Source organism: Polyodon spathula, chromosome 18 (genome assembly GCF_017654505.1).
Source record: "Polyodon spathula isolate WHYD16114869_AA chromosome 18, ASM1765450v1, whole genome shotgun sequence".
NCBI classification, from domain to species: Eukaryota; Metazoa; Chordata; class Actinopteri; order Acipenseriformes; family Polyodontidae; genus Polyodon; species Polyodon spathula.
In genome coordinates, this window is record NC_054551.1 from 25,985,879 (window position 1) to 26,002,307 (window position 16,429).

Here is a 16,429-nt window from a genome sequence, read left to right on the forward strand (position 1 = left end):
TTAAACACATGACACCCCCTCCACTAACCTTTGAAAAGTTTCTTTGTAAATATCAATGTGAAAGCTACAGTTTCTGGGATCTACCACTGACTACAACGCAGGTGTTGCTGAAAAGTTAGAACAAGGAAATGGGAATAGTCAAATCTTTGATTACCATGTATATCCATTAAAAAAAAAAAAAAAAAAAAAAGTATATATATATAATGTTCATTGCTCCAGCTTTAAAAATCAACGGCTGGATCATTTGAAAGTTATTGTATCGTCACTGCGGTACTCCGGGGAGAATAAATGGATTCGTCTTCCCATAAGGTGTTGCTGCTCCGGACTTGATAAAGACTCAGGACTTCAAACTGTTCTGCTGGGCCGTGCATTAGTGTAACGCATTTGTAGTTCTTCACTTTATTTTATAACAGCCCAATTTACCTTGAAAAAAGAGAACATGGCTAGAATGCTGAGCAAGGATTTACCGGACATTGAGGTACAAGATAATCTGTTTATCAACCACTATTACAATCAAATAACTTTTTATATTGTATGAATGTAAAATTGTGGACATTTTGTTCATATGTGATTTTTGGAGTTTAAACTTTCTGCAAGTAACTTTACAAACTCGTTAATAAACTTAGTTAATAGTTTGCTTTACTACTTGCTGTTATGGAATAAATGACATGTAAAGCTATACACTGGTGTGAAAACATCTGCTCTGTCAGTGTTAGGATGTCATTTTTGACTATTAAATATGCATGTTTGTATATGTTAGCACGTCTAAATACAGTAAAGCTAAGCGTATGTTATGTTCCAAATTGATGCAATTGTAAATGTATATTCCACATATTCTTCGTGCATTAAACACACCGTTTACATTTATGCATAAACAAGTACGGATCTGATTACATGAGCATATTATGAAACAGGTCATTATTTTGGAATTGAGTAGCCTGCTTAGGATTACTGCAACTACTTACTGTACTTCACAATACAAAGAGCAAAATGGTTTGAATTTTAGCGAATAAAGGTTGTGCTTGATAAGATATACTATTGCATTTCCATATCTCGTATGCGGCGAGTGGTTTAGGATTCATGAGACCGGGACGTTAATCCTTCCTTTTTTTTATTTTTTTTTATCCCAGTTTTGGGAAATGAATGTTTATTCCCTTCAGACAGATAGCCAGTATCCCTGCCCATGTTATTTATGTAACGCATAATGCATTACGCAATCTGCATGCTGTACTTTGCACCAACAGCTTCTAGGCTGTATGTTTTGTGTATTAATAGATGGAGCATTTATCGCAATACAAATCAATTATGGTAGTGCAATGATGCAACATAATTCAAGGTGCTAAACAGATGAGGCCTTAAGTTCGACCTTAAGTTTTTAACCCATGTCGTAGAAATTGTTGGTCTCAGCTGTTGTTAATTGTTGTAACTTTGACAAAAATGACCCATTTTACCTCTTTGACCCCAACTCTCCATAATTATGATTCCATGTTTTTTGTTTGACAAATTACATTGGGTCAAATGTTTAAAATTCTGTCAAATACCAAAAGACTAATCAAATTAGTATGTCCTGAACAAAGGTCTCTGTAGTATTGAATGAGTACTGTATGATAGTCACATGTTTGATTCTTAATTGAGGTGTACAGTAAATGCAAGCCCTTTTTAACAAACTAAGGAGAACATAGTTCATTAAGGGTTTGCTAACATACATAATGTATACATTAGAACTAGATGGCAAACTTTGAATGACCCACATGCTTCTGCATCTCCATGTATCAAAAGTAAATTAACAGCGTGATTGGCAACATGATTCCAGTGTAAAATATGAATTTAATTAATCTTTGGTGTGGCTAAATAAACTCTCACTAAAAAGTTAAAATGACTCAAAGTTCTCTGAATTGTAGGGTGGGGGGGTTGATTTGAAGTACGGTAGGTTTTCATCAGAAAAGCTTGCGTATAGAGACAAAAAATACGATTCCTGCAAGTGAACTTCCAGATCTCTAATGGACATCCTTTTGATCAAAGTGGATTCTGAAATCCACTTATTAAATGAACATATTAATTTGTTATTTAAATGTTTCAACCAAACAGACTCTCATTCCAGATTTGAGGATGTGTCTAAAACACATTTCTGATTTGTATCTCTGTTAAACAGTTGTGTGGAGAAGAAATTGGCTCCACCAGCACCATAACTTCCAGCTTGAGTCACCTGCCACTGAGTAACACTTGAATAGATGGACTGATAATTTGACTTTTCGCAAAGTTTGGTTAGATTGCTCTTTTAATCAGTCAGCTGAAAGGAGTCATTCTCATTCCCATCACAATAGGGCAGAATTGCTCTTGAGCAGCACTATTACATGACCTGCTCAGTGGGTAAGGGCCTTGTTGTGTAATTTACAGTACTGCTGTTTCTGTACCCCAGAGACCTTGTTTCACCTGATCTCATGCAACCCACCGTCCTGTGCAATCTAGATCTACAAACACACTACAGTTTACTGCCTAACCTGCCTGGAAGAGCTGATGTTTATGTTCTACAGTATGCCATATCTGCTGCATAACCTATATGAAGACATTGGAAAATACTTCTGAGTAGCTGATTATTCATCACCATGGCTGTTAAGTTATTATATATTTTAAACATTGCAACAGTTCAGATAAAACAGTTAAAGCCTTAAGCCCCTTTCACACTGGCATGCTCTACCTGGGTCAGGACCTGGTGTCATGCGGTCGGCTACAGACGTTAGTGCACAATGCACGTATCAGTGCCCTGGAAGCAGCTTGTTACAGACGCTTCCATCCAAGCGTCTCTGGATTGAACCATCGGCCCAAATGTTGATTATAGCAAATGTTTCTATATCCCTGCTGCAATCTGGCTCATGGTGTGTCTCAAGCAACAAAAATATGGCTAAACAGAATAAACAAAAACATTCCTTGTGGAAGTGAAACCTTCATGGAGGCATGGCTGTTGGTTATTTCGTCCGCCGTCATGCATTTTGTCTCGCTTAACCTGGGTCAAAGTGTGTTGACCCACATGCTGAGGTGGGTTGCTGGATCCCGGGTTAACCCGGGTACGACCCAGGTACATGGTTCTACACTATGCAGATTGTGACCTGGGTAGCCAGAACCCGGGTCTGGACCCAGGTAGGAGTGCCAATGTGAAATGTGTTACGCAAGCAGCTGCATCTAAAAATTATAAGACATGATTGTAGGAGTTTTCCAGAAACTCACACAAAACTATTTTACACAGATAGAGTAAATTACCCACTGAGCAGCAACAGTGATTAGAGAGAGAATTATCTGTAGAGAAAGAGAAAATGGAGATTAGGGGAAAAAAGACATCGGAAACGTTTACCGTGGTGTTGCACTGGAAAAGCATCATGAAATGCAGTAAACTTTAATAAGCATGGCAAGGCACTGAGAAGTACTGTAGGAAGGAAGGATACTGTTTAGTATTAATTGCAGCCCTATGTCGGACCAGATCCGACATTACAATTTTCCCTTTCCCTTCCAGTGTTGGACCCTGTCCGACATCATCAAGAAAAAAAACGGGGAAAAAAAGGGCGTATTTCATAGCCCTATCCACTACAGAGATAACACGGACATAACAAGGGGTGGGGCTTGGCTGTAGATACAGTACTGAGTGTCCTTTTGCGATGGAATGTCTTTTAAACCTGTTTTACTCTAAAAATAAATAAATAGTGTGTTTATATTATTGATTGAGCTGGTAACTTCCTTAGAATTTAAGTGTACCAATAAATAGTTCCTGTGCTAACTGTTATTCAATAGTAGTGTTTGTGTATCTTATAATTTTAGCCTATAATAATTTATTTAAATTGCGGAATAACACAGATTTTTATTGTTTTTTTGATCAGAGAATTTGTTTCTTTTTGTATTGTGGAAAGCTAGGATCCCTGGCCTTGAAGCACAATATTTACCAAGATATGCCTGCAATGTAAGAAATCATGGAATCAGTGTCAAACCGAATGAAACACATAAAGCAAACTCAGCTGCCCGGTTTACACATTTTCTACAACACATCAGTATTAAAAACAGTACTAAAGAAAACATTTGGAAAATATATATTTTTAAAACTGCTGTCGCCAAACAGTGAATATGTGGATAGATTTACCTCCAATTCTTCTAGCCCATAGCATCAAAAAACCTAACAGCTGTCGATAGATCAGCGGAGGGGGAAAGTGTTGCCATTGCTCAAGAAAGAACGTTGATTTATCAAAACGTATCACAGCTAAACATCACATTGCACAGGACTGTCAGCAGAAAAACAATATTAAGCCGGCGAGTTCTTCAATTGTAGCAGCAATGTTGCAAAAGACACAGGACAGTGACATCACCTTCCTAGCAACAAGCCCTACTCCTATGTTGGGAAGCTGTCCTAACAAAGGTACCACCAAATGTGCTTGTAAGGATACTGCACTCTGATTGGTTGTCATGTTACTGTTACTGTTAATAAAACAATGAATAATCCTTTCTCAACACCGAAACCCTAAACCTAAGGTCAGTATCCTATACTGCAGCCATTACACATCTAAAGTAGTTAATGTTTGGCAGTGAATAAGCGTTTTTGTTACTTTTTTTTTTTTTAAGTGACCTGAGTTGCTGACTTCCTCAGTTCTTCTGACAGGAACATTTCGTGGTACCTTTGTAGGCACTGCTGATGGGAATGGGTTCTTTCAATGCAGCGGGTTTGTGTATTTGAGAAAGGAGAGGAGGACTCATGAAATTAGTTGTAGACTTAAGCTGATGAGAAGTAATTGTACTCCGCTGTACGAATGAAAACAGTGTACTGCTTTTTACGTGAAAAATGAGAAAAAACAAGTCAACAACAATACAAAAAATATTTAAGATATATTCATAAGTGAAATGGAATAAATACACTTGGGCTGCACTCAGACGATGGGACACAGGTTGCGTATCCCTGATATACACGTTTCATACACAGAATCAGTAAGCAGCATTGAATTTAATGTTTTATTCCCTAAACGTTTTTTCTTCATTTACTTCAGCAGCACGAACCATTCATCTGGCTATTGTTGTATGGGTTGGCATAACTCTTTGCAATAAAGTAGTCCCTAGCACTTCTGTGTTTTCTGCTTTTTACCATGCTTCTTCACAGACTCTTTCTTAAAGTGGTTAGTTCCAGAAATAAAATCAGATTTCCTGCAAAAACTGAACCTGCTTTAGTGCAAAACTCACAATACATGTTTTAACGTAACCAGGGAAATTCTTGAAGCACTTGCTTTTTTTGCTGTGAAGGTGCACTTTCTGCCAGTTTATTGTCTGAATTGTTTATAAGCTGCAGTGCAATAGAACCACCATCAACTAGTTCTCGTTTCTCGCATATGCACTGCACGTTAAGATGTCGGTGTATTTATCTATTATGCATGAGCGTAATGAGTTGGGGGGGGGGACTAACATAAAAAAATACAGTTGTTGAAAATATTTTAAAGTTGCAATGGTGACATTGGCAGTCAGAAACCTTGGTCGGGTGTTGTTGTTGAACCTCGCTGTCTAAGATTGAGACTGGAAATACTTATGTAATGATACTGTGACATATGTTGTCCATAGTTGCTTAAACGTATTCAAATGATGTTCTGGAATTAAGGTTACTGTTATTAATACCAGTAATGTTATAGAAGTACAGTACAGGAACAAGCAGATGTTATCAGCACATTTCTGAATAAATGTTGTTATTCTGATCCTATTTAGGGTCAACTACATGTGAAATCCATAGTGTTTTGTTTTTCTATTTAAAACGCACACGCACATGCACACGCACACAACCAAGGCCTTGAAATTGAAGCATCAAGTGCCAGGCACAACTTGGGTGAAGCAGAGATTACTGTGCAATTAACTTCACACATCCTGATTCTCTTGGAGATTTGCTTGTTATAAATGCAGGTTCACATTCAGATTGTACCAGCCCTGTTTTAACAGTACTTTGCATTCCCTGACCCCTGTTTGATCAGCATCCCCATGAATATATCATTTAACAGTGGATTATGCTGCAGCAGTTCCGGACTCTTCTATTCTTGGAGGTCATTCAAGGCACATGGTCATCTGCCGCCTTTCATTTATTTTCATTTAATTACAGGCATTTTTGACAATCAAGATTTCTGCCCAGAACCAAGCAATAACACCACCACCCCGCAGTTTTTGGCATGCAGACTGAAGCCTTTTTTGGAGGACGTGGCACTTTTGCTCATGAGATAATATTATGTTTGATGTACTTTTGAATTCAATTCCTGATTTGATAATGTACATAGTGTTGTCATCAAAAAATATATGACACATTCATAAAGTATGTCACAAATGAGTAAACTGCTACTGGCTGGTTTTACAGTCCCTGATCAGCACTAATTCTGGACAACTAAATGTCAATTTAGCTAAGAGAGTCCACAATTAGCGATAATCAGGGTCTGTGAAAGCAGCTATTAATCATAGTTCTTGAATTTAAATGACCAAATCCAGGACACTACCCAATTTTTTTATCTTGTCACTGATATAATTTAAAGTAATTCAGATACAGAATATTAAAGAATATAGGCCTATATTGTTTTATGTTGCACTGATTTTTAAATTTTTTTTTTTATCCTTTTCAAGTACTTCGGACAAATAGATGTCTTCTCTGGGGAATCCAGTAGCTTTTAGTGATCTGTACCTGTGTACTGTATCTAATTATGTTGGAAACTAAATGATATTCTGATTCTGTATTTATTATAGCCCATGCTTTATTTCACTAAAGGTGGATCAATATGTGGAAATTCCTTTATTGATTAAAGCAGAAGACTAATCTCATAACAGAGAATAGCCGACTCATGCTTAACTGTGAGCTTCATTACCGTCAGGCAGTTTAGTGAAGATGTTGTTGGGTGAAGGAAGGAGTTAAGTATTACACAATGTTCGTGGTGCATACAGAGTCCCCAGCGTGCTTGTATTTCAAGAGATAAGGAAGGTCAAGGTAATTTATTGGCCAGTGTTGTGCAACTATCGATCAGAAAGAAAAAGACGTGCCCTCCTGTTTTGCTAATAGCCGTGTAAATGTCTGTGTGTTCCTAAAGAAAAAAAAAAAAAGATGAAACATATACAGTAAATTAATATTGAAAAATTAAACTCCAACAAATGCTTATTGTGTACAAAATGTGTTTGTATCATTTGGTAAAACAGGTTAGCATGATATTAAGATCTTTCAATATATACATAGCACACCTTTTTAATCCCAGTTAAGGTATATAGTAATTGTAATATATATATATAGAGAGAGAGAGAGAGGAGAGAGAGAGAGCAGAATACAGTGCATGTGACATTATATTTGTTGGTGTTTGTACTTTTACCCATTCTGTAGTTATTTCGAACTAGAGAGAGCAATAGTGAGAGAAAACAATGCAAAAAATGATTAACTGCCAGCCATTTTTTATTTTTTATTTTTTTTTATAATGCTGTTATTCCTAAAATTACAGTGTCCTCTCTGGTATTATACAGCACATCTACACTTGTTCCATATTAATAATGATATTAATAATAGATCCCATCCATAATACCATGTGAAATCATTGGTTTTTGAATAAATGGGCACTCGTGTGTACGACCCATTTTCAGCAGGTGGATGGCTACAGGTTTAATACTAATATCCATTTTTTTTCTATTTCTGCTTAAACATTTTATAACAACAGTACATTATATTCTGTCAAACATTATTAGAGTTTCCTTTAGCTGAGCAGCAGCATGGCATTGTTTCTCTTGTACATTTTCCACTTGAGAAGAGAAGGTCAATACTGGACTGTAAACGAGGCTTTGCTGAGGAAATCATGATAAATTTGTCCTTGGGTACTTTTTATTATTTAAATAAATTAATGCTGTATGGCCAGCAAGTCTTTATTTTACAGTAATGAAATTGCTACTGCATTAAATTTAAAAATGCAGGAAAATGTGTGCACTTTAAAAATATGTTATGGTTATTTTTTTTTTTATAGAAAATGAAAGGCATATAGCTGTTGCATTACCCTAATATGAATTGCATTCGGTGTTATTCTTTCCAATAATTTGTAGAATAGTCACATGAATTGCAAATGTTTTAACCTGTTAAATTCAGGGAAAAAGAGTGATTCATGGCTATTGTAGGGCTACTGATTGGCCACGATCGCGGAATCATGGATGGAATCGCGGAATTAGACATTGTGAATGGAACTGGCATTTTGAGAATGGAATTCTACTTTGTAACTGCACCTTTTTAAACATAAATAAATAAAAAAATCTGCACAAACAGTCTTTTACCTCTGTTATTCTCCTATTAGAACACTTACACAGAACAATAAAAATAAAAAGTAAAATATACAATATGTATTTCGTTGGTTTTGTGGATTTGCTGTATTTTTACTTTAATGCTGCACATAATTTGGCTTTGAAAATGCTACTTACCAAAACCGTGACTGCATGTGAACTGTATTACACAATAATTTCCTTTTTTTTCTCAATGCAAGGTGTATTATAGGCATATATACGAGCTGTATAAAATCACATACACTTTATATATATTTTTACCATGCCATTACAGGCCTACTGGTGAAATGACCAAGAGACAGTTGGTGCTTAACACATAGGGCCTACTGAATTATTTTGGTCCTGAATTTTAGCATTTTTTGTCATAGAAAAGTTCACATACTTTATAATGTTACCATAGGCTACTTTTATTTTTTTTAATCAATGAAGCAGTATTTGTTTCACAAATATACTGCACTTTGTCTGTAAACTTTACTGTAGTACGCAGAAGTACACATTTCTTCCATTCACTTGCTAGGCCACTCCATATCTCCAAACATCAGTGTGAACAGGATGGCTTGCAGTGGTGACATCAGACCAGAAACACAGACTCGGGAAGTAGCGGGTGAAACTGAGGCACAGGGACGCTCATTGTTTTATTAAATAATAATAAACAAAAGATTTAAACAAAACAGCACACGGCACTTGACACCAAATAAAATAGAAGAATAAAACGGCAAAAAGTAAACAAACAGTGGACGAACAGACAAACACGGTGAGTTAAATTAATTATTTAGTTTTCTCTTTTTTTTTTCTCCTGCTCCCCACCCATTCTCCACTCACCGAACACACAACCCTGAGTGAGTGAAAACATGTTGCTTTTATGCAGCTGTACTGAGACTTGATTGCTAATCAATCATTCAATTGGAGTCTCAGTACAACTGCACGTGAATTAAGTGTAATTTCCTGTGCTCACATATTACATTTTACCTGCAAGTGAAGTGCCGTGCAATCCTCGTGCCTAAATACAAATATACATTTTAAACACTTGTGCTCGTAACCCATATTTATATCCTGTGTATTTTCTACATAAACACCAATATTAACACACTACATACAATGTAAAACACTAATAAACATAAAGGGGCAGGACACTCCACCGCAGGCACACACATATTTTGTCTAGCAAATAGATATGTTTTCAGGGGATGAATTTCACTGTATTTTATAAGCACAAATATAATAGCCTACATTTCAACAGTCACTGCCGAAGCTGATTATTCTTCCAGAAGAAATGGTCGGGTGTAACAGGGATATGTTTGTGTGGGGCCATGTTGTTAACAAGCCTGATGTTGTCGTCCAGGCTTTACTGTGAAACTGACTGTAACCAGGGAGGGTGTGTGCGCATTCTACTGGACTGGAGAATAATTGCACGGGAGTTTAATTATGAAAACGCAAGTGTAAACAAACAGGTGAAAAAGATCAGCCTGTCGTCAGACATGCCATGTTAATACAAAATGCATTAATTTACTGTGTATTGGTATTGCGTCTGGTCTGGGAAGGGGGGCATACGGGTGCGTTAAGAGAAATTCAGCGGGACATTTATTGTGGTGATTAATCTTCGGCTCTTGACCAAATCCTTCGATGCGAAGTTTGTGCAGCCCTCCCCTGAGGTTTTGCCCATTGTAAAGATGGAACTGAAGCCATGCTGTAGTTTCTCTTCCCTACTAATAGCAGGAACTGTCACACTTATATTATCTCTAGCTTCAGTGTCCCACATTTATGTTGTGTTACTGATTGGTGGTTTTGCTTGGTGACTACGTACTAAACACTTCCCTAGTTTTACCCTTTTGTGATCTTCTAGTTTTATTTAGCCTCACCAACTGGTATTTTCATCTGCAGGCACACGTGATTCCCACCTCCTTGAAGATGTCCTTCCCACTCTTGTGAACTGAGCAGTATAAGGTTGTAATTTGCAGGCTTTGCTGTGGCTCATGCAATGTATGTGTGTTTTTCAGAAAAAAAAAAAAAAACACATTCTGTGTAATTGCTTCCTCATGAGGGCACATTTATCAATACCTCAGTACCATCTGTAGGGCTACTAATTGGTCCATTCTTGGGAATACCAAGTTCCGTTTTTCAAAAATGGCCAATTCCAGTTGTTCCCACTTTTTATCAACATATTAATAATTATTATTTTTTTTTTTTCAATCAGACTCTGGAATAAGTAAAGCACCTGAAGACACTTCAAACTTGTCATAATGTTTATAGACATCACTTGGCTTGTTGCTGGCAATAGCAATAACTTTTTTCAAAAGTTCAGAAAACCAAATGTCCAGCATAGCTGTGAGAATCATATTTACAGTCTTCCACTAACACAGTAGTTCACTCTACAAATAAAGGTGTTTTGAAAAGAACTGTTTAGGTTTTTTCTGGCATTTACAATAACAGTAAAAAATATCAAACCATTTGGTAACAGTCCAGCAATGTTATGTGAGAGTAAGTATTCCACAAATTAAGTTTAGCGTTTTATTGGCATTATAATGTAACCAGGATAAAATAACAAACACTGATGAAGACATTGACTGGCTCGTTACTCTAAAACCGATTCACTGCTATGTAAATAGCGCCCCTTTTAATGTAAACACATAATTAATCCTCTCAATTGTTTCTGTCCAAATTCTGCAGTGTTATTTGCAAGATTTAAAAAGAGGCGTTTCTCCAGACAGAATGTATTTATGAAACCAACGGTGTGTAGTGTAGTGACTACATCCTTTACACAGTAAAGTGATCAGTTTCCTTTAAGGATTGTTTAGCTAGAAAAATAGCTTTTAGCTCATTTCTTCGTCATCAGAAAATCTAATTCTGTTAAGAAATGGCCATGGTTTAAAATTGCTAATTATAGCTTTGTTAAAGCAGTGTTTCCCAGCCCTGTTCTTGGCGGCACACTGTGTCTGCTGGTTTTCGTTCCAACGCAGAGCTCAGTTGTTTAATTGAACTGTGTCAACAAATGAAGAGCTTGAAAATGACAGGAACATTCCCAGTTAATCACTTTATTAGTTCAGTGAAGAGTTCAATTAAGCAATTGAGCGCTGTTTTGGAACAAAAACCAGCAGACATGGTGTGCCCCCAGGAACAAGGTTGGGAAACAATGCGTGAAACGTAGGTAGCATGGAAAGAAATAAACTAAACAGTAATAAATATGCAGTTAATTTTAGCTTGCTTACTTCGGGAAAGTGCAGCCTTGAGCACAGTACCTTAGGCCTTAGTTTTTTTAGCATAAAATGCAGTGCTTGCTGTTGTTGCCGTCTTATTTGCTTTCTTATTTTCTATGTGTTTACGACTGGCACTATGATATTTAGTGGTATTGACTCGTACATGATCACGCGAATTACAGCAAAACTGTAAGAGTACTATTACACCATCCTCATATAGATAGTCATATTTCTTTTAGCTGTGTCTTCCTGAAACTGTCTTATTTCTTTGTTGGTGCAGCCGCCATGTTGAGTTTAAGCAGTGACATGGAGTGAAGTCACATGATGAATAAACTCGCAAAAAAATGGATGTGATATGTCTTCAATTATGATACACTTTAATGTGTATTTTCGCCTAATGTGCTGATTTACATTTTTACCAGTTTCAAAACACTTGAGATGATTTCTGAGTGCGAAGATTTTTGCCAGTTACTGCGAAAAATGCACGCATTTTAGCCTTAGAGGGAATGCTGCCCCTCATGCAAAATAAAATGCTAATATTTGTAAAAACAGAAACACATATGAATTAACATAACAACAGCTACTGCTAAACTTTTAAGTGAAAATCAGTTTTGGCCCTTCATTTTCCATTTATACAAGACAGGCTATAACCACCACCAATAAGTATGAAAAGGGTTGAGTGCAGAATATCAATTTGAAAAGCTGATCCATAATATTTCTATGCAGTGTGATACAGTTATAATAAGTAGTTTGCATGGCAATGGCATACTGTCTATCTATTTGAACTTACTTTCACTATTCCACTCAAAGAGAATCAGATTTGTTTCATTCGAAGGCCATTCTTCTTGACTGTTTGGTCAATGGTTGACAGAAATCGCATTGTGTATTCCTTGAAACAATACTCATCTTCATTGATGGTGCTCTGGACACCCATCAGGTTTTTATTTTTTGCCCGGAGAGTTATTATGGCCATCTCTAGGTGGAGCTTTCCCTTTTGTGTAGGCCTCTTATACATGATTCACATGTGAAACACGTGTATTAGTGCTAAAACAAAAGTAAATTACACTGTTTTCTCAGTCATCTTCATTGATGCTGTGATCTTAAAACCCATGAAGGTTTTTATTTTTTGCCCGGAGAGTTATTATGGCCATCTCTAGGTGGAGCTTTCCCTTTCTGTGTAGGCCTCTTATACATGATTCACATGTGAAACACGTGTATTAGTGCTAAAACAAAAGTAAATTACACTGTTTTCTCAGTCTTTTTGAAATGCTGGATTTAAAACCCTGAATTTGTAGAAGCTATTTCTTATAGGAGAGGAAGTTTTCTTTCTTATATCTGTGCAGATACAGGACAATTTGAATTGGAATGATTAAAAATCTCTCTGAAGAATTTGAAGACTTTGCTAATTTGATATCATGTTAGCAACAAATGGCTACTCGACTTGAACTGCTAACTGCAGAGGTGTTCGGTAGAGGAAGGGCAGAGAGTGATCTGCAGTGCCGCAACTATCTGCTGTGGTACAGTCGATTCTGAGTGTCTGCGCACCCCGATGAGCCTGTGAGCAACGTCGATCTGGCCATATGCGAAGTATTGTATCACAGCGTCCTGAAATACGACTCATAGGTATGTGTGACATAATACGGAAGCAGTTAAGTAAAGTCCAGGTATATATATAAGAGGATCTTATTTTCCTGTACTTTGCAGCCTTATTGATCTTGCAATGATAAATTGATATATTATTTACGATTTCTTCAAATTAGGCGTTCTTTTCGAAGCGAGAATATTTTTTGTAGCATATGTCCCTAAAATGAAATAAAGCTCCATATTTGTGTTACAAACGCAAAACATGTATATATGGACCATGCAATCTGTAGGAATATAACAAAACTGCTTGTTTTACACTGGACAATCTTTGGTGAAACCTTGATGTCAGCCCAAGTTGTGTGAAACTTTACTGAGATATATATATATATTATATATATATATATATATATATAGTGATATATATATATGATCGAGGTGCTCGTTGCAAAAGTAAATAATAGAGGAAGGTAATATAAATAGAAAATATTATATATATATATATATATATATATATATATATTATATATATGCCTCTGTCTGTGTGCAGTATTAGTGGTTCTCATTTCAGAATAAAAACACCTGTCTCTGTGAGGTTCCTTGGCCAGGTAGTGAATTGCAAGCAAAGACTCAACCATGAAGACCAAGTAGCTTTCAAAGCAAGTCAGGGATAAAGTCATTGAAAAGCACAGATCAGGAGAAGTGTACAAAAAAAATATTGAAGTCTCTGAATATCCCTGTGAGCACAGTCTACCTAATCATCAAAAAATGGAAGGTGCATTTTACCACCTAGACACTGTCTAGATCAGGCCGTCCCTCCAAACTGAGCAGCCGGGCAAGGGGGGAACTGGTGAGAGATGCCACTGTGAGGCCAACGACAACTTTGAAAGAGCTACATAGTTCAATGGCTGAGATGGGAGAAAATGTGCATCAGTCAGCAATATCCAGAACACTTCTCAAAAGTAGCCTGTATGGCAGGGTGGCAAGAAGGAACCCATTACTAAAAATAAGCCATCTCAAAGCCTGCATGGAGTTTGCAACAAGCACCTGAGTGATCCTGCAAAAATGTGGTAAAAGGTGTTGTGGTCAGACGAAACCAAATTGGAACTTTTTGGTCTAAATGCCAAGCTTTACGTTTGGCGCAGACCCAACACAGCACATCTCCTAGTCAACACTATCGCTACAGTCAAGCATGGCGGTGGCAGCATCATTCTATGGGGATACTTCACTTCAGCAGGGACTAGAAAGCATGTTAGGATTGAAGGAAAAATGGATGAAGCAAAATACAGGCAAATACTAGAGGAAAAACTCTTTGTCTGCTAAAGACTTAAAACTGGCTACTTATGAAATCAACATACTTCAGTTTTTCTCTTTAGTTTTTTCTGACATTTACTGTAACTTACCTTTAGACGTCTTCATTTTGAGCATTAAAGTTTTGAATAAAATATTAAGTTTAAAAAAATGTGTATGCATCTGTGGCAAAGTGCCCCACCCATGGGCTCTTTATTTGTGTTGTATGTTATGTGTAGTTTGTTAATGTTGGTGTATAGTCATTGGTACACGGGATATAAATGGGTCTGTGTAACACAAGTGTTTAAAATGTATATTTATATTTAGGCACGAGGATTGCACAGCACTTCATGTGCAGGTAAAATGTAATGACATGTGAGCACACGGAATTGAACTTTTATTAATTGCAGTTGTACAGAGACTCCAATTGAATGGTTGATTAGCAATCAAGTCTCGGTACAGCTACATAAAAGCAACATGTTTTTAGTCACTCGGTTTTGTGTGTTCGGTGAGTGGAGAACGGGTGTGGAGAGGAGAGAATTTAAAACGCTAACTAAACGTAAATATATAACCGTTGTTTTGACTTGCTGTGTTTGTGTGTTAGTGCACTGTTTGTTTAAGTGTTAGTCCGTTTTGTTTGACTGTTTATTTTGGCGTCAAGTGCCGTGTTCTGTCTTTTGTACTGTTTTATTTTATAATAATAAACCGCAGAGCAGCACATCCACTTGTCATTTCATCTCGCATTACTGTGTGTTTCTTCTGGTCTGACGTCCCCACTACAGCCGTCGTTGTCACAGCATCATTTTGTAATTTCACAAAATGGGATACCATAGGAAGAGTCCGAATATTTTTGCAAGGCAGTGTGTGTGTGTGTGTGTGTGTGTGTCATATATATATATATATATATATATATATATATATATATATATATGATATATATATATATATATATATATATATATATATATAATATAATATAAATTTGCGTGCATGCCCAGAGGACAGAAAACCCTGTTAGCTGTACAGCTTGCATGCTGGCTTTTGACAAGTATCTCTAAACAGTAGGGAACTGGCTGGCATGATGCAATTGTGCTGGCAGAGAAAATTGTTGCATTTAATCGTTTCATGAGTTGTTAATTTAATGTTGGGCACTTGCCATCTATAAATATACAAGATGTGTTATAGTGATAGAAGGTTACATGTATTCTAGTTATCATTAAGGCCCTGTGTAAATTGCGATTTCACGGGCTGTGCGGAAGTCATGAACTTAGCCCAATAACACAAGTTTTACAATATTCTTAAGAAATAAAAATAAATGATTTCATAATTATTTGTATTTCATACAAAACAAAATCACATTAACGAAATTGTACCGCTCTGTTGTGTGCCTGCGTGTACTATTCGCCATGCACATAGTGCAGTGCAGTGATTGCCATGTGACTATATGCAGTCTAGAAATTTAAAATACTACACACAAACAAGAAAATGGATGTCTCCTAAAAAGGGTAAAGATCAGGGCAGATCATGTAAAACAGCATCCAGCAGGAGTTTTACACAGCGATGGAGGTAAGCTCTTCTGTATGTCCTGCAACATTACTGTAGATCACTGTTGACTGCTGACAGGCATTTAGATTCAAGTATTCACCGAAAGAGAGAGCCAGATATCCAGAGCAGTACTTCGACTGCTTTACTTGCAAAGAAACAAAAAACGGTGACTTCCATGTTCCAAAAGTCCACTGAAAACCGCTAAGCACGAAACACATTACATTTTGACCTGACGGAGACGTTTGTTTGCGCAGTATCCCTCTTGAAAAATTGGCCAACCAAAACTTACGTACATTTTTCAGTGTAGCAAATGGTGGCGTGATTCCTTTATCAGCCCAGCTGAGACATGAATTCTTACCTAAAGTTGCCGAGTATCACCAGCAGAAGATTATGGAATTTGTAAAACAGTCTGGTTGCTTGTCAGTGGTCACTGAAGAGTCAACTGATGCCCAAGACCAGTGTGGGTTACACATTGTATTTGTTTTGCAAGACCTAAATGGTGAACATGCATCTGATGTATTAGA

At 36.9% G+C, this 16,429-nt stretch overlaps 1 protein-coding gene across 2 annotated transcripts in view; it reads left to right on the plus strand.

Moving 5' to 3' along the window:
- The first annotated feature begins 240 nt into the window (after window positions 1-240).
- The window catches only part of LOC121330800 (dihydropyrimidine dehydrogenase [NADP(+)]-like), a 170,987-nt gene continuing 154,798 nt past the window's right edge, over window positions 241-16,429 (plus strand). The window contains exon 1 of one of the 2 annotated variants that reach the window (XM_041277595.1): window positions 241-478. In XM_041277595.1, coding sequence (XP_041133529.1) covers window positions 440-478 — 39 coding nt within the window. In that variant the 5' untranslated portion in view covers window positions 241-439. The remainder of the gene's footprint in view (window positions 479-16,429) is intronic. The other variant, XM_041277594.1, reaches the window with a different exon arrangement.